Source organism: Bos indicus x Bos taurus, chromosome 27, assembly GCF_003369695.1.
Source record: "Bos indicus x Bos taurus breed Angus x Brahman F1 hybrid chromosome 27, Bos_hybrid_MaternalHap_v2.0, whole genome shotgun sequence".
Lineage (NCBI taxonomy): Eukaryota > Metazoa > Chordata > Mammalia > Artiodactyla > Bovidae > Bos > Bos indicus x Bos taurus.
The window spans coordinates 14844336-14864389 of NC_040102.1; the positions used below are offsets into that span (position 1 = coordinate 14844336).

The 20054-nt window shown below is 46.7% G+C and overlaps 1 protein-coding gene across 2 annotated transcripts in view; it reads right to left on the bottom strand.

Moving 5' to 3' along the window:
- IRF2 (interferon regulatory factor 2) overlaps window positions 1-20054 on the bottom strand; it is an 83686-nt gene that overhangs the window by 8150 nt on the left and 55482 nt on the right. For both annotated transcript variants that reach the window (XM_027530263.1, XM_027530264.1), the window contains exons 6-7: window positions 14331-14448; window positions 3000-3164 (exon numbers count right to left, since the gene is read on the bottom strand). In XM_027530263.1, the coding sequence (XP_027386064.1) occupies window positions 3000-3164; window positions 14331-14448 (283 nt within the window). The remainder of the gene's footprint in view (window positions 1-2999; window positions 3165-14330; window positions 14449-20054) is intronic.

Below are 20054 nucleotides of genomic sequence, written 5' to 3' on the forward strand. Positions count from 1 at the left end.
ACAGGCAGATTACTTACCACTGAGCCACCAGGGAAGCCCACAGGGCAAGTACCTCCACTCAAAGAAACTGTCCCTTTTCTTGCTCAACATCATATTTAGACCACGGAGAAGACCGAGTTGCAACAATGAATGTGGTTTTTGTAATACTACTGGGATTCTATTTCAATGATCAGTAGGGAGGAAAAAAATAGCAAACAACTGCCTCCAAATACCAGTTTCCTAAATGAATGAAAGTGGTTAGAGAAGGCTGAAATTCACTTGAATAGTTCAAACAAAGGGACCCTGTCATGAAAAACAGGCAAACAGCCTATTTTTTTTGTGGAGACCATCAAGTTTAAAAAGGAATACAACCAAGAAGCTGTCTTTCCTAGCAGCAAGCTATGGAATTCCTGACTGAAAGATTTTAGCTACCCATGGTCAGTAACAGATAAGTTTCTGCTGTGTCCTGGGTTCTAGAAAAGTGGTAGTGATGACTTATCTTGGCTCTATCCAATAAGCCTCCCCGCAAAGGGTTCTGGAGAATTCAGACAATGAAAACAATGGAAAAAAATAAAGGCCAGGCTGAAACACCAGGCTCCGAGCAAACCCCTGCTGCCTGCCAGCCTGGCACTAAAATCCTTCTTTTCACATCTTGCAAATGTCCTGAAAAGGGTAATGACATTTTCATTTCTCTCTGCATGAATCAGCTGTTCTTGGGATTCTTCTGCAAAGGCAAAATGCTACTGCTGGCAGAACAGCAAGAAGAGGCCCTTCCAGAATCCCCAAGAACACTTCAGAAAACTCTTACTCAACAGATAAATAGAAAAGTTGATTCTAAAGCACTAACCCCTTTAAAAACAAAACAAACAAAAAAAAAACGATGTAATAATGCCTGCAATGCATGACACAGAGCAGCCACACATTTGCAGCCATGGTCAGGGAAACAAAAGCAAAGTGGCTGAGTGTTTCAGGTTTCAGTTATCTCCACTGTAGAATCAGGGCATAAGCATTTGGCTCTGCCTCCTTTGCTTGGCCCTTGAGATCCTGGCATGTGGACTGCTCTGAATGGCAGAGCCCCACGAGTTCCTGCAGGGCAGCATCGCAGTGCAAGGGCTAAGAACAGCATCAGCCACGCGTGGGTCCCACTGTGCTATAGATTGTCCATCTCTGGACACACCGCTTCACCCCAGCAGCCTTAGATACTTCATTTTTAAAGACATAATAATGACAGTACCCAGGGCTATTCTCCTGACAATTAAATAAGCCAGTCAACATCCAGCACTTAGCATAGTTTCCAGGGCACAACACACACGCAGCAAACAGTATCGTCATAGTTCCTATTACAGGGAATGGTACACACAGGAGTTCAAAAGATGTTTCATGAATAAATAACTGATGACAAGCTTAGCCTGTTTGGCAGATTATAGGCCTCTTGTAGCCAAGGTTGCTTCTCACTTTCCTTTTATGTTTGCAGCACAAAAGAAAGTCAGGACCTTGAGGACATTCTGCAAAGTGAAATAAGCCAGTCACAAATGAACCAATACTGTATAACTGCACTTATATGAGGTACATAGAGTAGCCAAATGCAGAGAGACAGAAAGTACAAGGGGGACTGCCAAGGGGCTGGGGGGAGGCGGATGGGGAGTTACTGTATATCGGGCACGAAGTTTCAGTTTTGCAAAGTGAAAGAGCTCTAGAGATGGACGGGGTGCTCCTTGCACAACATGGTTAAGGCACTGAATGCCGCTGAAATAGCTGAAGCGGGGGGACCTCCCTGGCAGCCCAGCGGTTAAGACTTCTCACTTCCACAGCAGAGGGCATGGGTTCATCCCTGTTCGAGGAACCAAGATCCCACATGGCACACATCATGGCCCCCAAAAAATAGTAACGAAAAGGCTAAAGTGGTAAATGTTATACTACAGATATTTTACCACAATCGAAAAAAAATTAAGTTGACATGGAAGCAAGTTGGGGTTCAGGAAACAGAAGGTTAATTTAGGGGCTGCTAATGTACAAACGATGTGTCACATGAATCCACCTAATTCTGAAGCCGACTCTGTGCCAGTCACTGGGGTGGTGCCCAGACTGAAGGACACGCTACTTGGCAGCACATAAAGAGCACTGGGAAGAACTCCTGACCTGAGCGACTGGGGTTACCCATCAGAGGACATCCACTTTTTACCTGTAATAACCCTGACTTAGACCTTACATTTCATAATTATAACTGAGTCCCAAAAAGTCAAGTGGAGATCGTCAGAAGGAGGGTAAGACGTAATGTTGGTGGAGGAAGGGAACCACCACTTTATCCTCTAAGGATGGGAGAGCCCGCTGAATCTGGTCCTAACGCTCTGACATCGGGGCCAATTTCTGCCAGTCTGGGGACATTCCCTGGAGAGTTCAAAATGCTCAATGAGAAGCTGTGCTAAATTGAAAAAGAAGCGGAACCTATGTGGAGATGACAAGGAAACTTGGTGGAACGTGGGGTCTGCAGGTTCAGTTCAAATTCTGACCCAAACACTTATGGGCCTGGAGCAATCCCTTCACTTCCGATGAAGGAACTGGAAGAGGTGATCCCTAAGGTCCTACCCAGGTGGGACAAACTCAGATTCCATGAAAAACACCCTTCCAAATTTCTGATAATGTGTGCAAATAAAACAGACACAGATGAACTGTTACACTGGCCAAAACTTTCGTTCAGGTTTTTCTGCAACATCTTTCTATAACATCTGTAAAATCGAACATACTTCTCCCCCCAAAGAAATCTTCTTATTCATTAGTCATGCGTGAATATGTTACGGGTGATCAAGTGAAATGTGACCAAGACTTGGAACTGAGAACAAAAGTGTCTAAGGAGATGGTGCTTGAGAACATTAAAGACAGAATAATTCCAGCCAGAGTAATCCTTAGGAAGGAGGAGAGGTTGTCTGCTGTGTTGGTGAAATGGGTGACCTTAGACTAAAGGATCTCCTTGCCTTGTTCCTCGTTCAGTGGCAGAGATTCTGACCCACCCAGCCCCTTACCTGCGTAGGAAGACACGGGGGAGATCTGCAGGGGGTAGAGCTCACTCATGCTGACCGGCTGTTCATCGCTCTCGGTGGTCACCTCCACAACTTGGCAGATGTCCGGTGGGTTAGCGACAATCTCTTGATCCTCATAGGTGCCGTCCAGATGTGACTGTCCTACGACTTTAAAGAAAAGACGGCCATCATGTGCCACCATCACCAGTCTGTACCATCCTGGCATGCACTCTCAAGAAAGAAAACCTCCCCCGAGAGAGCCCAGGAGCCGGAGTCCCAGTTATCAAATGTCATCTGCCATGAAATAAGAACAAGCCTTCACTTTGGGTTAATGTCCCTGGAGAAGCAGCTTGCCAATAACCTGGCTCCCCAGGGCTGAAATAGCCCTGCCAATGGTGCTCATGTGTGGCAGCATCCCAAACTCAACCCTCCCAGGGCCAAGGCTGCAGGAGCACGGGCCCCATCCAGACCCAGCCCCAGGGCACAAGAGGGAAGCAGTGCTGCGAACGTGACCCGTTTCTCTTCTCTGCTCCTCCTCTAAAAGAAGCTGCTGTGCTAGTTTCTGGGTCCTGGGGTCCAGAGAGCTCATCAAACTTTAACAAAGAGGAAGGACCACCAAAATCCACCCTATTGTGTCATGTCTAGCTGTGGGACGCTCTGTTCATACTCTCCACCCTCTTCCTCCTCTGCAGGCAAAAGATGTCATATCAGAACGATCGAAAAGACTGCCTTCCCAGTTCTAACACAGCTTCGCAGCATCAGCTCCTCAAAACACTTAACAAGATGAATTCTGACCACCTTGGCTCTGAATCCTGCCTCAATCTTTTTTTAAATCAAGCTTTTCAGTTTGCGATCACTGGAGATTCACATGCAGTTGTAAGAGATAATACAGAGATCCCACACACCCTTTGCCATGTGTCCTCCAATGGTAACACCTTATTAAACCATCGTACAGTATCAGGACATTGACACTGATAATCTATGCGTCTTGTTCAGATTTCCTTGTTTCACTTGTACTCCTGCGTGTGTGTTTGTGTGTATACTTAGTTCTGGCAATTTCATTACACATGTGGTTTCACATAGCCACCACCACAGTCGAAACACCAAACAGTCTAATCATTACAAGCATCTTCTATAACCGTTATCCACTGTCCTTCTGCCTCCTCCCCTTGTCTCTAACCCCTGACATCCGCTCATGTGTTTCCCATTTCTATAATTTTTGTCATTTCAAGCAGGCCTCACGGATGAACTCACACGGTAACCTTTTGAGACGGGTTGTTTTCACTCAGTGTAATTCCCTGGAGATTCATCCAAGTTGTTGTGTTTATCAGGAGTTGGTTACTTCACACTGCTGAGTAATATTCCATGATGTGGATGTACCACGGTCTGCTTTTATTCACCCACTGAAGGACTTGTAGTATGTTCCATTCTTTGGCTATTATAAATAAGGCTGCTATGGCCATTCACGCAGTTTTTATCTGAACATAAGTATCCATCTCTGGGACAAAGGTGCAAGAGTGCAATTGCTGGATCACGTGGTAATTAGATGTTTAGTTTTACAAAAAACTGCCAAAGTAGCGTACAGAACGGCCACACCATTTTACGTTCCCACCAGCAATGAATGGATGAGCTCACTGATGCACATTTTCACCAGATTTTGGTGTCATCATTACTTTTTTGACTTTACTCATTCTGATACATGTTGGTGATACCTCACTGTGGTTTTAATCTGAATGCCCCTAATGCCCTGTCCCACTTTCAAACAGAGCAGACCACATACTTCTGTTGGCAACTGATTGGATGGGATATCGCTGAAAACTGGCACCCATAAGCAAACAGGACCGACGTTTTCCCAAGGGCCTCTCTCAAAGCACTCCGTACCCATAATCAACTTACGCTTGTGCGTAAGTTACTTTAACATTTTATCACATGAGAATGTCAGGGAAAGCATCGCTATCCCATTATAAATGAAGACACTTGGGCACAGAGAAGTACAGTGGCTTCTCCGAAGTCACTCGGCTCGGATCATGGGCAGTGCTCTGCGTCCCTGGCCACCTGGAAAAGGTTCAGGTTAGGCGGGAAGGCAGCCACATTCCAGTCTCCTGGAGAAGTTATTAGCATCATGGGCCAGTTCCTGCATTCACTGCTCCAAGTATTTTGATTTCTGTTTATACATGGGTTTCTGTTTGAACTGCCTGGGCAATGAGGGGTGATGAAATGACCAGCACAAGGTAGGGAGAACATAACCTGATTTCTATACAGGGGAGGTTTTAGAAGGGAGTGAGAATCCATGGATTTTCTAGCAAAGAAAAGAAAGGTGCAGAAGAAACTGGGAAAGGAGATTTGCGGATGTGATAACAGACTCCTCAAAGTCATGGCAGAAGGAATGGAATGGAAACTGGATGCCACCAAGGTCTTCCTGGAGGGGGTCGCATAAAATTAAAGAAGAGGAGGGCAGGCTACATATGGCAGACAGACTCCCAAACTCTTATTTTATCCTTTGGATGATCCTACTCGGGCCTGAGAGCATCCATTATGCTGCTCACCAGACACACACTGAGCACTGACACTGACCTCTCTCAAGTTTCTTCTGCCTCTTCTCCCAAGGAAAATAAGACGGCAGGAAAGCGAGATGGCGTCTTTCCTTTCCCTAACTGGGGGTGGATATGAAAACCTAACAAGGTGTGTCTGTGTGTGCATGTGTGTGTGTGTGAGATCTTACACGCTAAGATCTTTTATAAATTTCATTTAAATCAAGGCCGCTTTAACTTCCAATCCTCCAAAAGTCCTTTCTCCCTTGCACTATCATTCTAGGGAGTATAAACAATGGTGGCCATTCAAGCATCTTCCTAACTGCATCCCTTTGTTCTGACCAGGAATTCTCTTCCTCAAGGTATTCCCCCAGAAGGCCCAACTCAGTCATTCAACTGACAAGAGATTTCTGGAGCATCGTCTTTGTACAAGGCCTGGCTATCAGGTCCTAGGAGGACACGAGGAAGCACAGTCTAGGCCAGGATCTGGTTTGTGAGAAGTCCAGCGGGGCTGGAGGCCAGCACGCAATGATCCAGAGAATAAGCCGAGGACAGTCGTGAAAAGGAACAGAAAGCAGAGGGCCCGTGATGAAAGTTCAGGAAGTGGAATATTTTTTTCCAGTTCCAGGAAATCAAAGGCTTCAGCGAGCGGGAGGGGAGAAGGGGAGGGTGAATGGCAGGCAGGAGTCAGATGCTTCTGCTTTCGGGGGGCCTTTTCCTGCCCCCGCCCCAACCCAGAACAGAGCTGCCCTCTTCTTCCTGTGGGCCCCTCGCTTGCTGTCCCCAAAGCTCAGCCAAAACGACAACGTGACGTGATCTCGGGACGTGTCCTGACTTTCGGCCTCACGTGGCCCATTAATTCTCTGTCTCTTTATTAAACTCTGTGTTCATGCATGTCATCTCCCAACCACGCTGTGGCTCCCGAGAGAGCCGAGAACCTGCATGAGGACTCTGTGTCTCGAGTCACAGCACACGTTTGCGGCTTGGACCGCAGAGCAGCTCGATGACTCTGCTGAGTAAAGAGATGAATAAACAGAGCAAGGCTCCCTGGCGGGAGCCAGAAGCCTGCAAGAGTTCAGGACCATTTGTGAGTACCGGATGGAACAACGGATGTCTTCTAGAGAATTTCAGGACTCCTGGCAAGTGGGATTTTAAAAATCTAGGTGAAGTGATAAAGACAGAGCAACCATAGCCGCCAGGGGCTTGCAGGAGGGACATAAAAACATTTGGGGGTGAGGAAAGTGACCTATGTCTTAAATATAGCGGTGGTCACACCACAGAGGACATCCATCAAAATTCACAGAGCTGCACACCTTCTAAGAGGGCTGCTTTTACTGTATTTCACTTAATATACATGCTTTCAGACCAAAAGTAGATAAGCACCTCTAATTCAATTTTTAAGTGTATCCTGAATACCAGTGACAAAGAGAGAAAATAAGTTTTTGCTTTCTGGGCTACATCTGGTACCCAGTTAATATGAGTCCACGAGGTTTAAGGCCAAGCATCACCCTGAGAGCGTGTAGCTCTGTGCTTGGGACAGGGACGAGCGCCGCTCTCCATCTGAACACGACCAAGGACACTTTAGAAACTTTCCAGCTCGTAAGTCGCAAGTCCAAGAGAGAAGCGCAGAGGTCCCACACGTCTGAGATGCTCTCTGGATGGGCTTTACACACCAGCCTTGATCAATCTCCTTCTCTTTACCCATCTATAGAGACAGATGCGAACTGATTTCCCTGAATCACCAAACTTTACCCCCAGGGGACCACACAGACAGAGCCACTGATTCCTGAGGAATGAAAAGTCACAAGAAGAGCAGAGTTAGCAATCTGCTCAAGCAGCGGTACCCAACCTTTTTGGCACCAGGGACCAGTTTCGTGGAAGATGATTTTTCCAAGAACCTGGGGTTGGGGACCCTTGTGCTACAGCATGAAAGGACAAGAGTGGGAGCCCTCTAGGTGCTGGATGATCCTGATAACCAATAAGAACAAAACCTAACATCTTCTGGGCCCTGAAGTTTGTCTTCCCCCCCATGGATGATCACCTGTGAGACCTTACAACTCCATGGGGAAGATATGATTATCACCCTGTCTTACACAGGTGGAAAAACATCATGGAGAATCAAATAGCTAACAGAGAGTTCAATGGTCAGACAGCTGGTTAAGTGGCAGTCTCAGGGTGGACATTCAGCTTTCCCTCTCCAGTACTCAGCAGCACCGTCTCCTGAAAGAGTTAAGGAAGTTCAAACTGAGCTACCCAGGGCTTTCTGAGCCCCTCTTAGGAGAAAAACTTTCAAATCTCACCTTAATAAAACTCTGGGCTCATAACCAATAGTGAAATTGCTTTTCAACAGTTCTATATTGGGTGCCAAGGAAATTCTCGAATGGCCAGAGGAGCAAGGAATCCACTAAGCTCCTCTAGCTTATGAAGGTCAGCACATCAGGAAAAGAGACACCCACAGGAATGTAATTTTATCGGGACTTCGTTGCTGAGACTTACAACAATATTATTCATGGCTCGTTACTGATGAGCCAGTTTGATTCCTTAAAAGGTCATTCTCACTTTATTAATAACTGTTGACTTAATGCAGGGCTCCACCCAAGAAAGTAGTTGCCCCCATGCCTCAGAGAAAGATCTTAAAAGTAGCCTGCTAGGAATGGAAAAGTTCTTTGAAGGTGGGTTGGTCCTACCACTTGGCAGCTGAAAAAAAGCTGAAAACCAGGGAAGCCGGGTAAATTGTCAAGGTCACTCAGGCGGCTGCAGGGTCCAGCTGAAGGCATAGAAAAGCAGGCCATTTGCAAGCTACCACGGAGAGAAATTTCTCTCTGACCTCATCTGAAGTTTGAGAACTTAAACTGTGAAGACCAGCCCTGATGATGTAACATAAGAGAAAACTTCTCTTAATCAAATCTATTTTAATATGATTTTGATAATATCACAAGCATAGTATCATTTTACCATCTTCTAACCACACTTTGGGCTTCCCTGGTGGCTCAGCTGGTAAAGAAATCCGCCTGCAATGTGGGAGACCTGGGTTCGATCACTGTGTTGGGAAGATCCCCTGGAGGAGGGAAAGGCTACCCATTCCAGTATTCTGGCCTGGAGAATTCCATGGACTGGATAGTCCACGGGGTCGCAAAGAGTCGGACACGACTGAGCGACCTTCACTTTCACTTTTCAATCACACAGTGATTTCTCGTGATACCCACCAGATGCTTGCAACAACCCTGCGAGGTGGGCGGAATCAGTTTTATCATTTCTGCTTTAGACACGAGGAAATGTGCGTCTCAGAGAAGTTAGGGAGTTTGCCTAGGGTCATGTGACAAACAGAAACCTGCAGAACTAGGTCTGGAGCCCCATCCTGTTAACTTTTATCTGGTACTCTTGTTTTCCTTTTAGATAAAAGAGTCTGGCCACGATTTGGTTTAGGCATTCAAGGGTGGTAGAGACAGTGTCTACAAGGTTAGTACTTTCAGAGAAGGGAGCTCTGTCCCCACATGGGGCACACTGCCCCCCAACAGTGACAGGTCTACAGGGGTGCAGGGTAGAGCCAGAGTGTGATGAGAGTATACACTCTTCACTCTCATCAGAAAACAGCATCCTATGCTGCTCTGCTACAAAGGGGAGCAAACAGTGTCTTCTAGTAAAAACTCAGTTGAGTTAATCAACTTGTCTCAAGGGTCAACTCTCTGGGAGCAGAAACCCGGGTAAGACCTCATGGATTGGTGGCATACCCTCCCTGATGAAGCCATCAAATGCCCCATCCTCACTCTGCTATGCAGACAGAGACTTAGCATCCACCCACAGAAACAGAACCCATGCCCTAAACCTTTTTCTCCCTGGATGCACACATAGAATCAAACCGTTCAGAGTCATTCAAGTTCAAACACAGGTATAAAAGAGGTGGACAGGGACTAGGTCACCAGGAGCCTGTGGACGTGAGGGCCTTGGTCCTGGGCCAGGGCAGTGGGGACAGGGTGAGACTGGCACTTTGGGACAAACGACTCCGTGGAGAAGGGGCAGTGTGGACACAGAGCTCGGGCCAGTGCGAAGGTGACTGGGAGTCGCATCAGAAATAGAAGAGGACGGATTTGAGAAATACGACCAGGGAAGACGGGATTAGACAGTTAATTATAAATGAGGCAGAGGTGGCAAGAGAGAGGGAGGAGGAGAAAAACATCTATAGCCTCATGAAAAGTTGACAACTTGCTTGGGTAAATAAAAACTCCTTAAAGGTTGAAAAATAAATAAAACCTCCACCTCCATTTCCCCGGGCTGCAGGGGCACGCGGGACGGAGATCACGTCCTGTGCTGGCTAACCTCTGTCACCCTGGGTTTTCCAAGGTCCAGTTCACCGAACAAAAACAAGATGTATTATCGGTTGTGTCTTGGTACGCTGTGAGATCTCGATTTACACCTCATACACGGACCACCCGATGGCTAAGAGCTTTCTCAGGGTCCTGATAAAACTGGATATCGGGTCTCTGACCCTGTCCCCAAGAGCCTCCAGGACAAGGCCCAGCCCACTGAGAACCAGCATGGAGAGCCTTTATTCGCCCCTTCTCAAGAGGGGTGCCTTCCATCTAAAGAGTCACCCCAAAGCTACTTTTTTATCTCGTAGATGGAATTTCTCATATCTGAAGCATCAGGGAAAATGGGGAACTGAACGAGCCACAAAGGAGCTGAAAAAATGAAGACAACCTTACAGTCTGAGCATCATCTTTGTGTGCGTTCTAAGTCACTGCAGTCTTGTCTGACTCTTTGCAACCTTATGGACCATAGCCCGCCAGGCTCCTCTGTCCATGGGATTCTCCAGGCAAGAGTACTAGAGTGGGTTGCCGTGCCCTCTTCCAAGAGATTTTCTCAATCCAGGCATCGAACCCGCATCTCTTGCATCTCCTCCACTGGCAGGCCATCCTCAAACAATTATGAAATCTGGTGCCAGAGGCTGCCGATCTTAAGTTGTAACTGTGAGGCCCTAAGTTTGGTCTCTTAGTTCTGAATCTCCTCTGCGCCTTTTTTGTTGTTTTCTGCTCCTGTAGATACTCAAAGTTTCTAAGCGTGGCTGAAAAAAAAAAAGCTACTCTAGGTTTACTTTAGATGAAGTCAGTAAAATTTGGAACCAAAAAAAAAAAGGTACGTCCTAAGACTGTGTGATTTGGGCCACCAAAATCAAGGCAAAACCCAAATCACATTATTTCCTAACTGTCTATGTCTAGTTACCCAAGGCCTGCTTGATTTACTTCAGGGTCATGAACAGCCTTCCTTATTTCACAGCAGTCTTTGCTTTCTTGCAGGGTGGGGTTACTTTTATCAAGGAACACAATGGGGGTGATGAAGCCCCACCTAAGCCAGGGAGACAGAATTTCCGCACCTGCAGACTTTACACACTGGCCTGGAGGTGATTTCAATACAGCTCAGCAGAGGCCCTGCTGACCCGGGCAGTAGGCCAGCAGGGTATTATCAGAACAATCCAGCATGTTTCTGGCTTCTTCCACTTCCTAAAAACAGAAGTTGCCACATACACGAAATAATTCAATGTGAAAGAAAAGTAAAAATAACAATAAGGAGTGTTTTTTTTTTTCCTCCCTCCTCTTAAAGGGGTAGCAGGTAAGGGTGCTGGAGGGTGCTGACCTGTGCATTTAAATGCTCAGGAGAGAGGAAATGGGAAAACACCTGGTTTAAGTACTGAGACACCACACCCCCTCTTGGAGTGCACAGCCAGCTAAATCTGGAAGTACATTCAGCTGATATGGACAAGAAGGTGAGCCCAGGACACTGCCCGCTAACTGTGAGTGTGTGTGCACTAGTGCACGTGTGTATGTGTGTGTGTTTTCCTGCTGCCCTAAGAATAAAAGTGAAACACAGCTGAGATCCAGCAAGAGTTCATTTGTCAGGGTAACAGTACATTTCGCTGTTTACGCCCTTACTGGATTTGCTTACCACACAGAGCACCCATCTCCAGAATAAAAATATACTGGCTGGCTGGCCTCCACGGGATTAAGATACTGATTTTCAATCTATTTCCCCAGGGACAGAGCCGACCAACAACGAGGAAAAGGCTCTTGTATTAAGGACTCATTTCAGCTCCCATTTTTAATCTCATAAACATGGGCTTATAAGAGGGGAATGAAAACATCTTGAAGTTTTCATCTTTGTGCCTGGATACAAAACTGGAAGGAACTCTGGGTTTAGAGACCAATAAATAGAAAGCAAGAAATGGTGTCATTTTTAAATAAAACATTTTTTTAGAAAGTAAAGACAGCCCAGAAAAGAAATCTCTCCAATGCCACAGGAGCCTCAGAATCAGAAACAGCTATGTTTTTCATCTTGGTCCACACATCACAGAGGCTGGAATGGCTAATTAACCATCACTTGGGAGAGTGGAGACAAGGCTCTGAGAAGGGTTTAAAATCTGAACTAGTGGTTCTGTTAGCAATAATCACAAAGTACCCACTTCTTTCAAATACTTGCATGGATCCACTGCATCTATCATTACACACCTTTGCAAGGGCCACTGACTAGTTAGAAAGAGATATTCAAACTCATTTTACTGCCATCCATTATGATTTTATTCTTCGGAAGAGAATCATTTAATCCAGTTGGTGATTCTCTAACCAGACCTGACCTTCATCTTTGCCCCAGAAGGAACGACCATGCAGTACCAACGCCATGCAACGCCCACTACACCAAAGGGCGAAGAACAACCAACCTGACAGAGAATTTATGTACTGAAGACTCAACCAGAATGTTAAAAAAAAAAAAAAAAAGGTTGGGAGTAAAGAATACTGGTCCAATTCTGGCTTCTGTCTGGCATTTTATTTGAGGCTGAATTTCCCTCCTTAAGGAAGGGAGCTCAAAAGTCAAACAGCTCCCTCAAAATAAGCTGAATCTTAAGAAAGCGTGCCTGGAGGGTTGGCAAATATCTTGCTTTTTAAAAAGAGCTCAGAGGACCGAAGCTTTCCGAGGACAGTCTGCTGACACAGGGACGATCAAAACCCAGGTGCTGGAGAAGCAGCTCCCAGCGGCCCTAGGGGAGGAAGCCGGACTTCCGGTCAGACAAGCAGCCTCGCTCCAGAGGGGAAGTGAGAAGGCTGCTCGCTCGACAGTTCGACAGTTCACTCAGCTCAAAATGACTGTGGGGCCATCTGTCTCTGTGCAGAAGTGCCGCATCCCAACGAGGAAGGCAAGGCCGTCCAGTCGCGAGACACAGCATATGTGTCATTCTTCCTTCACCCTGCACGCTGCTGGAGACTCCAAGTGCAAGGAAGACCCTGCACCTGTGATTCTACTCCAAACTCCAAAACCCCACGTGCAGCGGTTGCAACTTCCGGTCCAAACCCCACACTGTGTGCTTAGTAGCTCGGTCATGTCCGACTCTCTGCAACCCCATGGACTGTAGCCCACCAGGCTCCTCTGTCCATGGGATTTCCCAGGCAAGAATACTGGAGTGGGTTGCCATTTCCTTCTCCAGGGGAATCTTCCCAACCCAGGGATTGAACCCGTGTCTCCTGTGTCTCCCGCATTACAAGCAGATTCTTTATCTGCTGAGCCATCGGAGAAGCCACTGAGAACCCACAAATGAAGGTCCTCAGATGTGAGACTGACTCTTGGAGCTCTGCTTCATCTTTCCCATTCTCACCAGTGTTAGAAGCCCTAATTGTTTACAAAATGGAGCAAAATGAAATGAAACCAAAGGTATTGAGGGCAAAGAAACAGAGGTTCTGGATTCCTGGGCTGGAGTCAGAATACAAGTTCAAGGCTTGGTCTCCACTCTTACAAAGGGTCCCCACCATCCACTCACGGCAGCACCCCGGTGGGACTTTACTGAGATATAATCCACGCTTGTCACCCTCCTGCCTAAAAGCCTCCTGGGGTGGGGCTTACATGATGCATGTATATGCAACATCTGTGAGCCTTAGTATCTGCTATATTTCAATTTTTAAAAACTTAAACACATACACACACACACCCTCCAGCACTCTGAGGAAAAAAACCCAACCTCCTTCCCAGGGTCTGCAAAGGCCCCCATAAGCCCACCCCACTTCCTTTCTGAAGGGCCTCATGAGCCCTCCCCAGGTGCACTGGCCTTCCCTCTAGTCCTCCAAGTGTGTTCCTGCATCGGGGTCCATGGGGCCAGGTCTGCTGCCAGCCCCCTGCTGCAGTTCCTCCCCCAGCAGCATCATCTCATCTCTCCAGTCTGTCCCTCTGGCGCATTTAACATAGACGGCAAAGCTGTTGTTATCTGCAGTTCCATGAAACTAGGAATTGGTCCTGCCTTGCTCCCGATCTATTTCCCCGTGCACAGCGCTGCTTCTGCGGCACAGAAGGTACTCAGAACTCTCCGCGGGATCACAGCATGCCCTCCGGCCACACACTTCTGTTTCCGCCTCTGAGAGATGAGCACCACCTCTGTGGCAGGTCCGTCATCCAGGAGATGCTGTGAGGACTGGTGGGGACAGTCTCCCCCACTCCTTGTTCCCAAGTTAAATAAATAATACATTTGTCCACATAACCAAAAATGCAAAGACTGAGAACTGCCGGTGATTAGCCGGGGGGCGGGGCGGGCGGTGGAATCTCTTTTCATCTACCTATTTTCTTGAGGTCCATCCACCTCAGTTCCTTTATCTGATCCTCAAAGGATTGTATTTTTCAGCCCTGACATCCGAGGGCCTGAACTTGCATTCTGAGACAGTTCCAAGCCCTCCTCCCACAGCCTATGTTATTTTAAGTCACGTTTTACAAATTCTCGACCCCGGAGGGGCTACTTGTGTGTATAAAGAAATGAGATGTCAAAACAGTTTACCTATGATGTTCACCGTACTATCCACTTCAGTTTTTATAGTTGAAGTCAGGACCGCATACTCAGGAGAAAGATCACTTACTCCGTTACTAAGCCCCAAAGGTGACTCAATTGGTTCTTGCTAGGAAGAAGAAAAGAAAAAAGAATTGAGAACACTTCCTTTTCCCTTCCTTTGCTTAGCTTAAATTCTACCCTGTCTGCTTTCTTTTAATGCCAAGGTCAGGTTCGTCTCCCAAGTGCACGTTTCAAGTGTATGTTTTCAATCAGCTAGAGCTTAAAAAGCACATTTCTGCCTAGAATGTCTCCTCTAGTGTTCCCTTTTTTCCCACTTCTTCCTTGGAGGAGGTAACACCATTGCACCTGGCTTACCTTCCTGAAATGCTTACCTCTGCAACCCGATGACCCCTGGATAAGGAAGCTGCATTACTATCTAAGTAAAGCTCCGTGCTAGGGAGACCCCAACTCTTCCTTCTCTGAAGGAGGGCGTGCATGCGTCAGCTCCTGACCTTCTCTCTAAGGGAGGAATCCTTTTATACTTTTGGAGGAAAAGCTCTGCCTCAACTATGAGCCCAAGGACAGGAACTCAGAGCACATGGTGGATGAATTTTTCTCATATAGGGTTTGCCCTGGACCCTGGCCACTTGAGCATCCTGCCCCAGGGGTGGGGCGGGGCGGCCGGTGACACGGGCCAGACTCCCAGCTGAAGACCCCTTGACTCCGTGGAGGCAAGTGGAGCAGCCCATATCCATGGTGCCTGTTAAAGCCTTCCGAGAGTCTACATATTGATACTAATGAATCTAGGAGAATCAATTCCTCTGCCTAAGCTCGGCTCTCGATTCTGGTTTACTCAAGTGCACCAGAGCCCTCCAACCTCTGAAAGCACCAACAGCTCTGGGACAGCCAGTGCTGGGGTACAGACTGACTTTCAGTGGTTTGATGAGAGCGCTTCTCTTCAAGAGAAGAGAAGCTATTGCTATCTACGACAGCAACAGAATCAGACCAAAAAAGCCACACACAACTCCTGGGGAAACCACACTGGAGACGGGGGTATAAGGATGGAAAGAACAGAAGACGGGAGCAGAAGATCATGTGAGATGGATATGACTCTGCTTTGAAAAATTTCAAGTGGCTGCTCCAAGGCATGCAGAGTATTCTTATCAATGCATGTGCTGCTTGGACTCAATCACGAATGCCCTGTAAACCTTAGGGAAGCCACAGTCCCACCCAGCAAATTCCCACCATGATATCCGTGACTTTAAAGACATTACCTCACTGTATAGCTCAGTTCTTGGGGGAAAAAAAAAAATCACAAACAGCAGGGTTGACCAGATGTATGAAACGCTGACACCCCCCCCCCCGCCCCCCTGCCCCCTGTCCCCCATCCCCAGGAAGGACCAGGGACCGCCCTGTTGGGTAGAATGTTTATCCTCTTTCCTTGTAGCATCTCTTTTACAAATTCCAAAGAGTTTATCCTTTCTGGGAAGAAACTCACTTGCTTGTGACTTGAGGTGTCACATTCCCTTGAGAGCTAAACTCTTGACTGTGCACCTGCCTTCCCACCACAGCCCCCTCACTGTGGCTCGGAAAAGCCTGCAGTCTGGCTGCCACTCCACTCGTGGAAGCGAACTCTCAGCTCCCGGAGAGGGTGACGATGAGACAGTCTGGCTTTGGAGTCACATGAGCCTGGAATTCAAATCTTTCACTAGTTACAGGGCTTTAGCCTCTTCAGCAGTCTCTTAGGATGTTGTGGACAGCTGTAAACTGAGGACAATAATAGAACCCACACCATTCCCACAGGGATGATGGAAAGATTAAATACAATGAATATGCACCTGTCATCTATAATTAAATAAACACTCGCTATTATCCAAGGTCACAGATAAAACTCCACTCTCCCAAAGCACCTTTCTGCAAGTCTCTTTCCCTCAGCCCCACACTCTGACATCCAACAGGAAGACCTGTAACTCTCCCTTCTTGACAACAAAAGCTACCGGATTTGCCACCTTGCTGAGGGCCCCTTCCTCTCTGGCTTTCTCAATGGCCCCCTTTCTACCCCCCTCAACATCTCCACCAAGCTCTATGTGTCATCTTATTCCTCTTTCATCTCTTTGATTTCCCAAAAGGAACTAAGAACATTTTAGGGAATTATGGAAAGAACTGCTCATTTTCATGAGTCTCTTTTGTTGTCATTTTCCACTTTAGGTTTCTTATAAAAGTAACGAGGCAGTCAGACTTGCATATATTTAAAAACCTAAATTATTCTGATTTCTCAATGTGGAGACGTCAAAGTGTTTCACATGATCTACAGTTTAATTAGCGGCAAGTGCGACTTTTATCACATTACACTTGAGAAAACTATGACTCAGAGACGAAATTAGTTTTCTAAGATCACACTCCTTTTAATCTGAGGAGATACGGGAGCTGAACCCAGTCTTTGGTCAGGGAACATGGTCCAATTCCAGTAGCTTCTTAATAAACCCTTGGATCCTGTACTAATTCCAATGGAGACTGAGAACTACTGCCAACATTGTTCTATTCCCCAGATCCCTGCCTTGAATCCTGCACAACTTCTGTAACAGAACAGAATAGGAAATGGAAACTCACTCCAGTATTCTTGCCTGGGAAATCCTATGGACAGAAGAGCCTGGTGAGCTACAATCGTTGGGGTCCTGAAGAGTCAGACACGACTGGGCGACTACACCACCACCACCACCAATGGAGGCTGAGACTATGAACACTGCTTTGCCTCCTCCCGTCCCCACATCCAAAATAACCAGCCGATCGATTCCCAAGTCCTCCACGCAAACCTTCTCTTTGGTTCTGGGAGGACAAGACAGTAGATTGTCTAGTGAAAAGCATCTAGCACCTCTCTGAAAGGTTTCCATCCAGGGAGCAGAAAAACAGGGATCCTCACTACGTTCAGCTGAAATTTTTGAAATTATTAGAATAGGAAGATCTAAAACTAAACTATGTTATTATTTTTTTTTAAGTCAAGAGCCCAAATTAAGAAAATAGGTGAACGTTTCTCTATAGAACAAATATACAGAGATCCCTCAGGTCACGAACGGCCTTTGCCCACAGCATCTCCTGGTCCTCTGTGATGCTCATTCTTGTCCTGTACCACACCTGGCTGTACCATAACCTGGCCTGCTGAGTCCTAAGCCAACCTGGCTCCTCTTTCTGTCCTAACATCTCTCCATGAGGCCTGAAAACTCAGGGCTGCCTCTTGGATCCATACCTGTCTTCATCCTCAGCATCCTCTTGCAGAGAAATGTCTCTTCTCCATTCCAACCACTATTTTCAGCTAAACTGTCTACTTCAGTCTCTCCTCCCTGACTGTGAGAAAGACCTCCCTTAAATATCAAGTCCACCATGCTCCAAGTCCTTCCCAAGGAGTTCAGCGGTGCCTTATGCCACAAAAACATCCATGGAGGTTAGTCGGCCAACCAGTTTTGCAGACTGTCCTCTGAGCAGTCTCTTCAAGAGCCTCCAGGAGGAGAGGGAGGCACCAGGGCTGGCTGGGTGAGTACTTTCACTTGTTTCCTGCTTCCAGAGCAGTTCTGATTCCATCTGTTGAAAGTTCAGGTGGGTTGCTGGCATGGGTTTTCAGTTCATTAAGGTTTAAAAATTGAAGGTCCCTTGCCACCCATGAAAAGCTTACTCCAGGATGAGCCCTGACAGGTAGTCATTCAGTCTATCTGTGGACAGCAACAGGGAGCATATTGTTTGGTAAGCCAGCTCAAGTCAATGTTGGATCCGAGCGCTCTATCGGAAAAATCTGCTGACTTCCCTGGCAGTCCAGTGGTTAAGACTTCAAACTTCCAATGCAGGGAGGGCGGGTTCAATCCCTGGTAGGAGAACTAAGATCCAGCATGCTGTGCAAGGTGGCCAAAAATAAAATAAAATAAAATTCTGCTGAGCCAATACCTGCTTTTCTGTAACTCCCATCTAGAGGTCTGCACTCAAAACTAACAAAGAGCAAAGACTTGCTCTTTACCAAGTGACTGTGCAAGGCTGTCCTTGATTATATTTTCTCTAAGAGCATCAATTCTTTGATTTGGAAGCAGTCTACAGTTTGCAAGTATTCATTTCGAATCCATCCTACCTACATGCCTTCTTTCCCCATGAGGCCTCACTCAGGCTCCTGCTCTAATGAAGCTGGTTTCCTGACTTCTCATTTCCAACTCTTTTCAACCCTGTGGACTGTAGCCCGCCAGGCTCCTCTGTCCTGGAATTCTCCAGGCAAGAACACTGGAGTGGGTTGCCATGCCCTTCTCCAGGGGATCTTCCCCACCCAGATCTTCTGCATTGCAGGCAGATTCTTTACCATCTGAGCCACCAGGGAAGCCCTATCCAATGAAGACCAAACATCAACTCTGACCTCCAGACCTTCACGTGCGATGCTGCTGGTGGGAGTGGATATCCACCAATTTACTGGCATGTCCCCCAAGGCCTGGCTCGGAGCCCACAGCACTGAGGCACTGAGGAAGGTGATGTGGCACAGGTTCTGGAGTTGGACTCGCCTGGAATCAAATCCCAACTCCATAAAGCGTGGAACTCTGGGAAAATCACTCAACATCCCTGTGCCTCCACTGCTGCTAACACAAAAGGGAGACAACCTGCCCATCATGAGAAAGACGAAACAGGTAATAATTGAAGCTGAGAGCATGGTAAGAGCGCCAGAATGTCAGCTACACCCCTCTGTTTTATCCACTTCTATCCTTACTCATCATGGCTTTGGGACATTTTCTGAAACACAGATATACTCTGATGACGTGCCATCTAGTATTGCTCTCTACTGTGCTTCTTATGAGAATATTCCCTTAGACAGCCAGTTACCTCCATGCAGGCAGGGCTTAGTTCAAGTAAAATGGCTCCCTGAGTGCACAGCATATACTCCAACATCTGAGGATATGGAGGCAGCATTTCTGCACATATTACGTGGTCAGTGGGCCTTGGTCTCCCAGTTTCCGGGAAGCTATTTCCCGAGGAAACAAAGAGCATGGAGATAACAGACTACCTGAATGGCCCAAGAAATATTCTAAGAGTGGGCCAGCATGCTCTGAATATTTCTTCCTAGTTAAAACTTCAACTCAATCAACTATACTGCAATGAAAAAAATAATTTAAATAAGAATAGTATTTATTCAGGTATCTTAAAAAAAAAAAAAAAAAAAAACACTTCAACTTTAATTGAAGGAAGACTGGGAAGAGCTTGTTTTAACAGTAAATTTTCATACCCAGTTACTACACGCTTGTGCTTAGTTACCCAGTCATGTCCGACTCTTTGCGATCCCGTGGACCATGCCAGGCTCCTTTGTCCATGAGACTTCCCAGGCAAGAATACTAGAGTGGGTTGCTATTTCCTTCTCCAAGGAATCCTACCGACCCAGGGATCCAACCCACGTCTCCTGCATTAGCCGGTAGATACTAAGCCACAAGGGAAGCATTTGTATAAGACAAATTTTCTCTGTAGAAGAAACCTACCTAGTCTATTCCGTTGCATATATGCACAGGACATATGAACTCAGATCTTAGCTGTTTTGACAAACAATAAAAAGTAATGTATGAACATCTCAGTAAAATCCTTTACACAATTCCAGACCATCTGGGGAATGGACTTTGAACCGCTCTCCAGAAACATTCAATGAACACTATGCAGCCATGAGCCACAGCACTTGGGAAAGCCTACAAGCCTCCTCCATGTTCCCAGCCTTTGTTGTTAAGT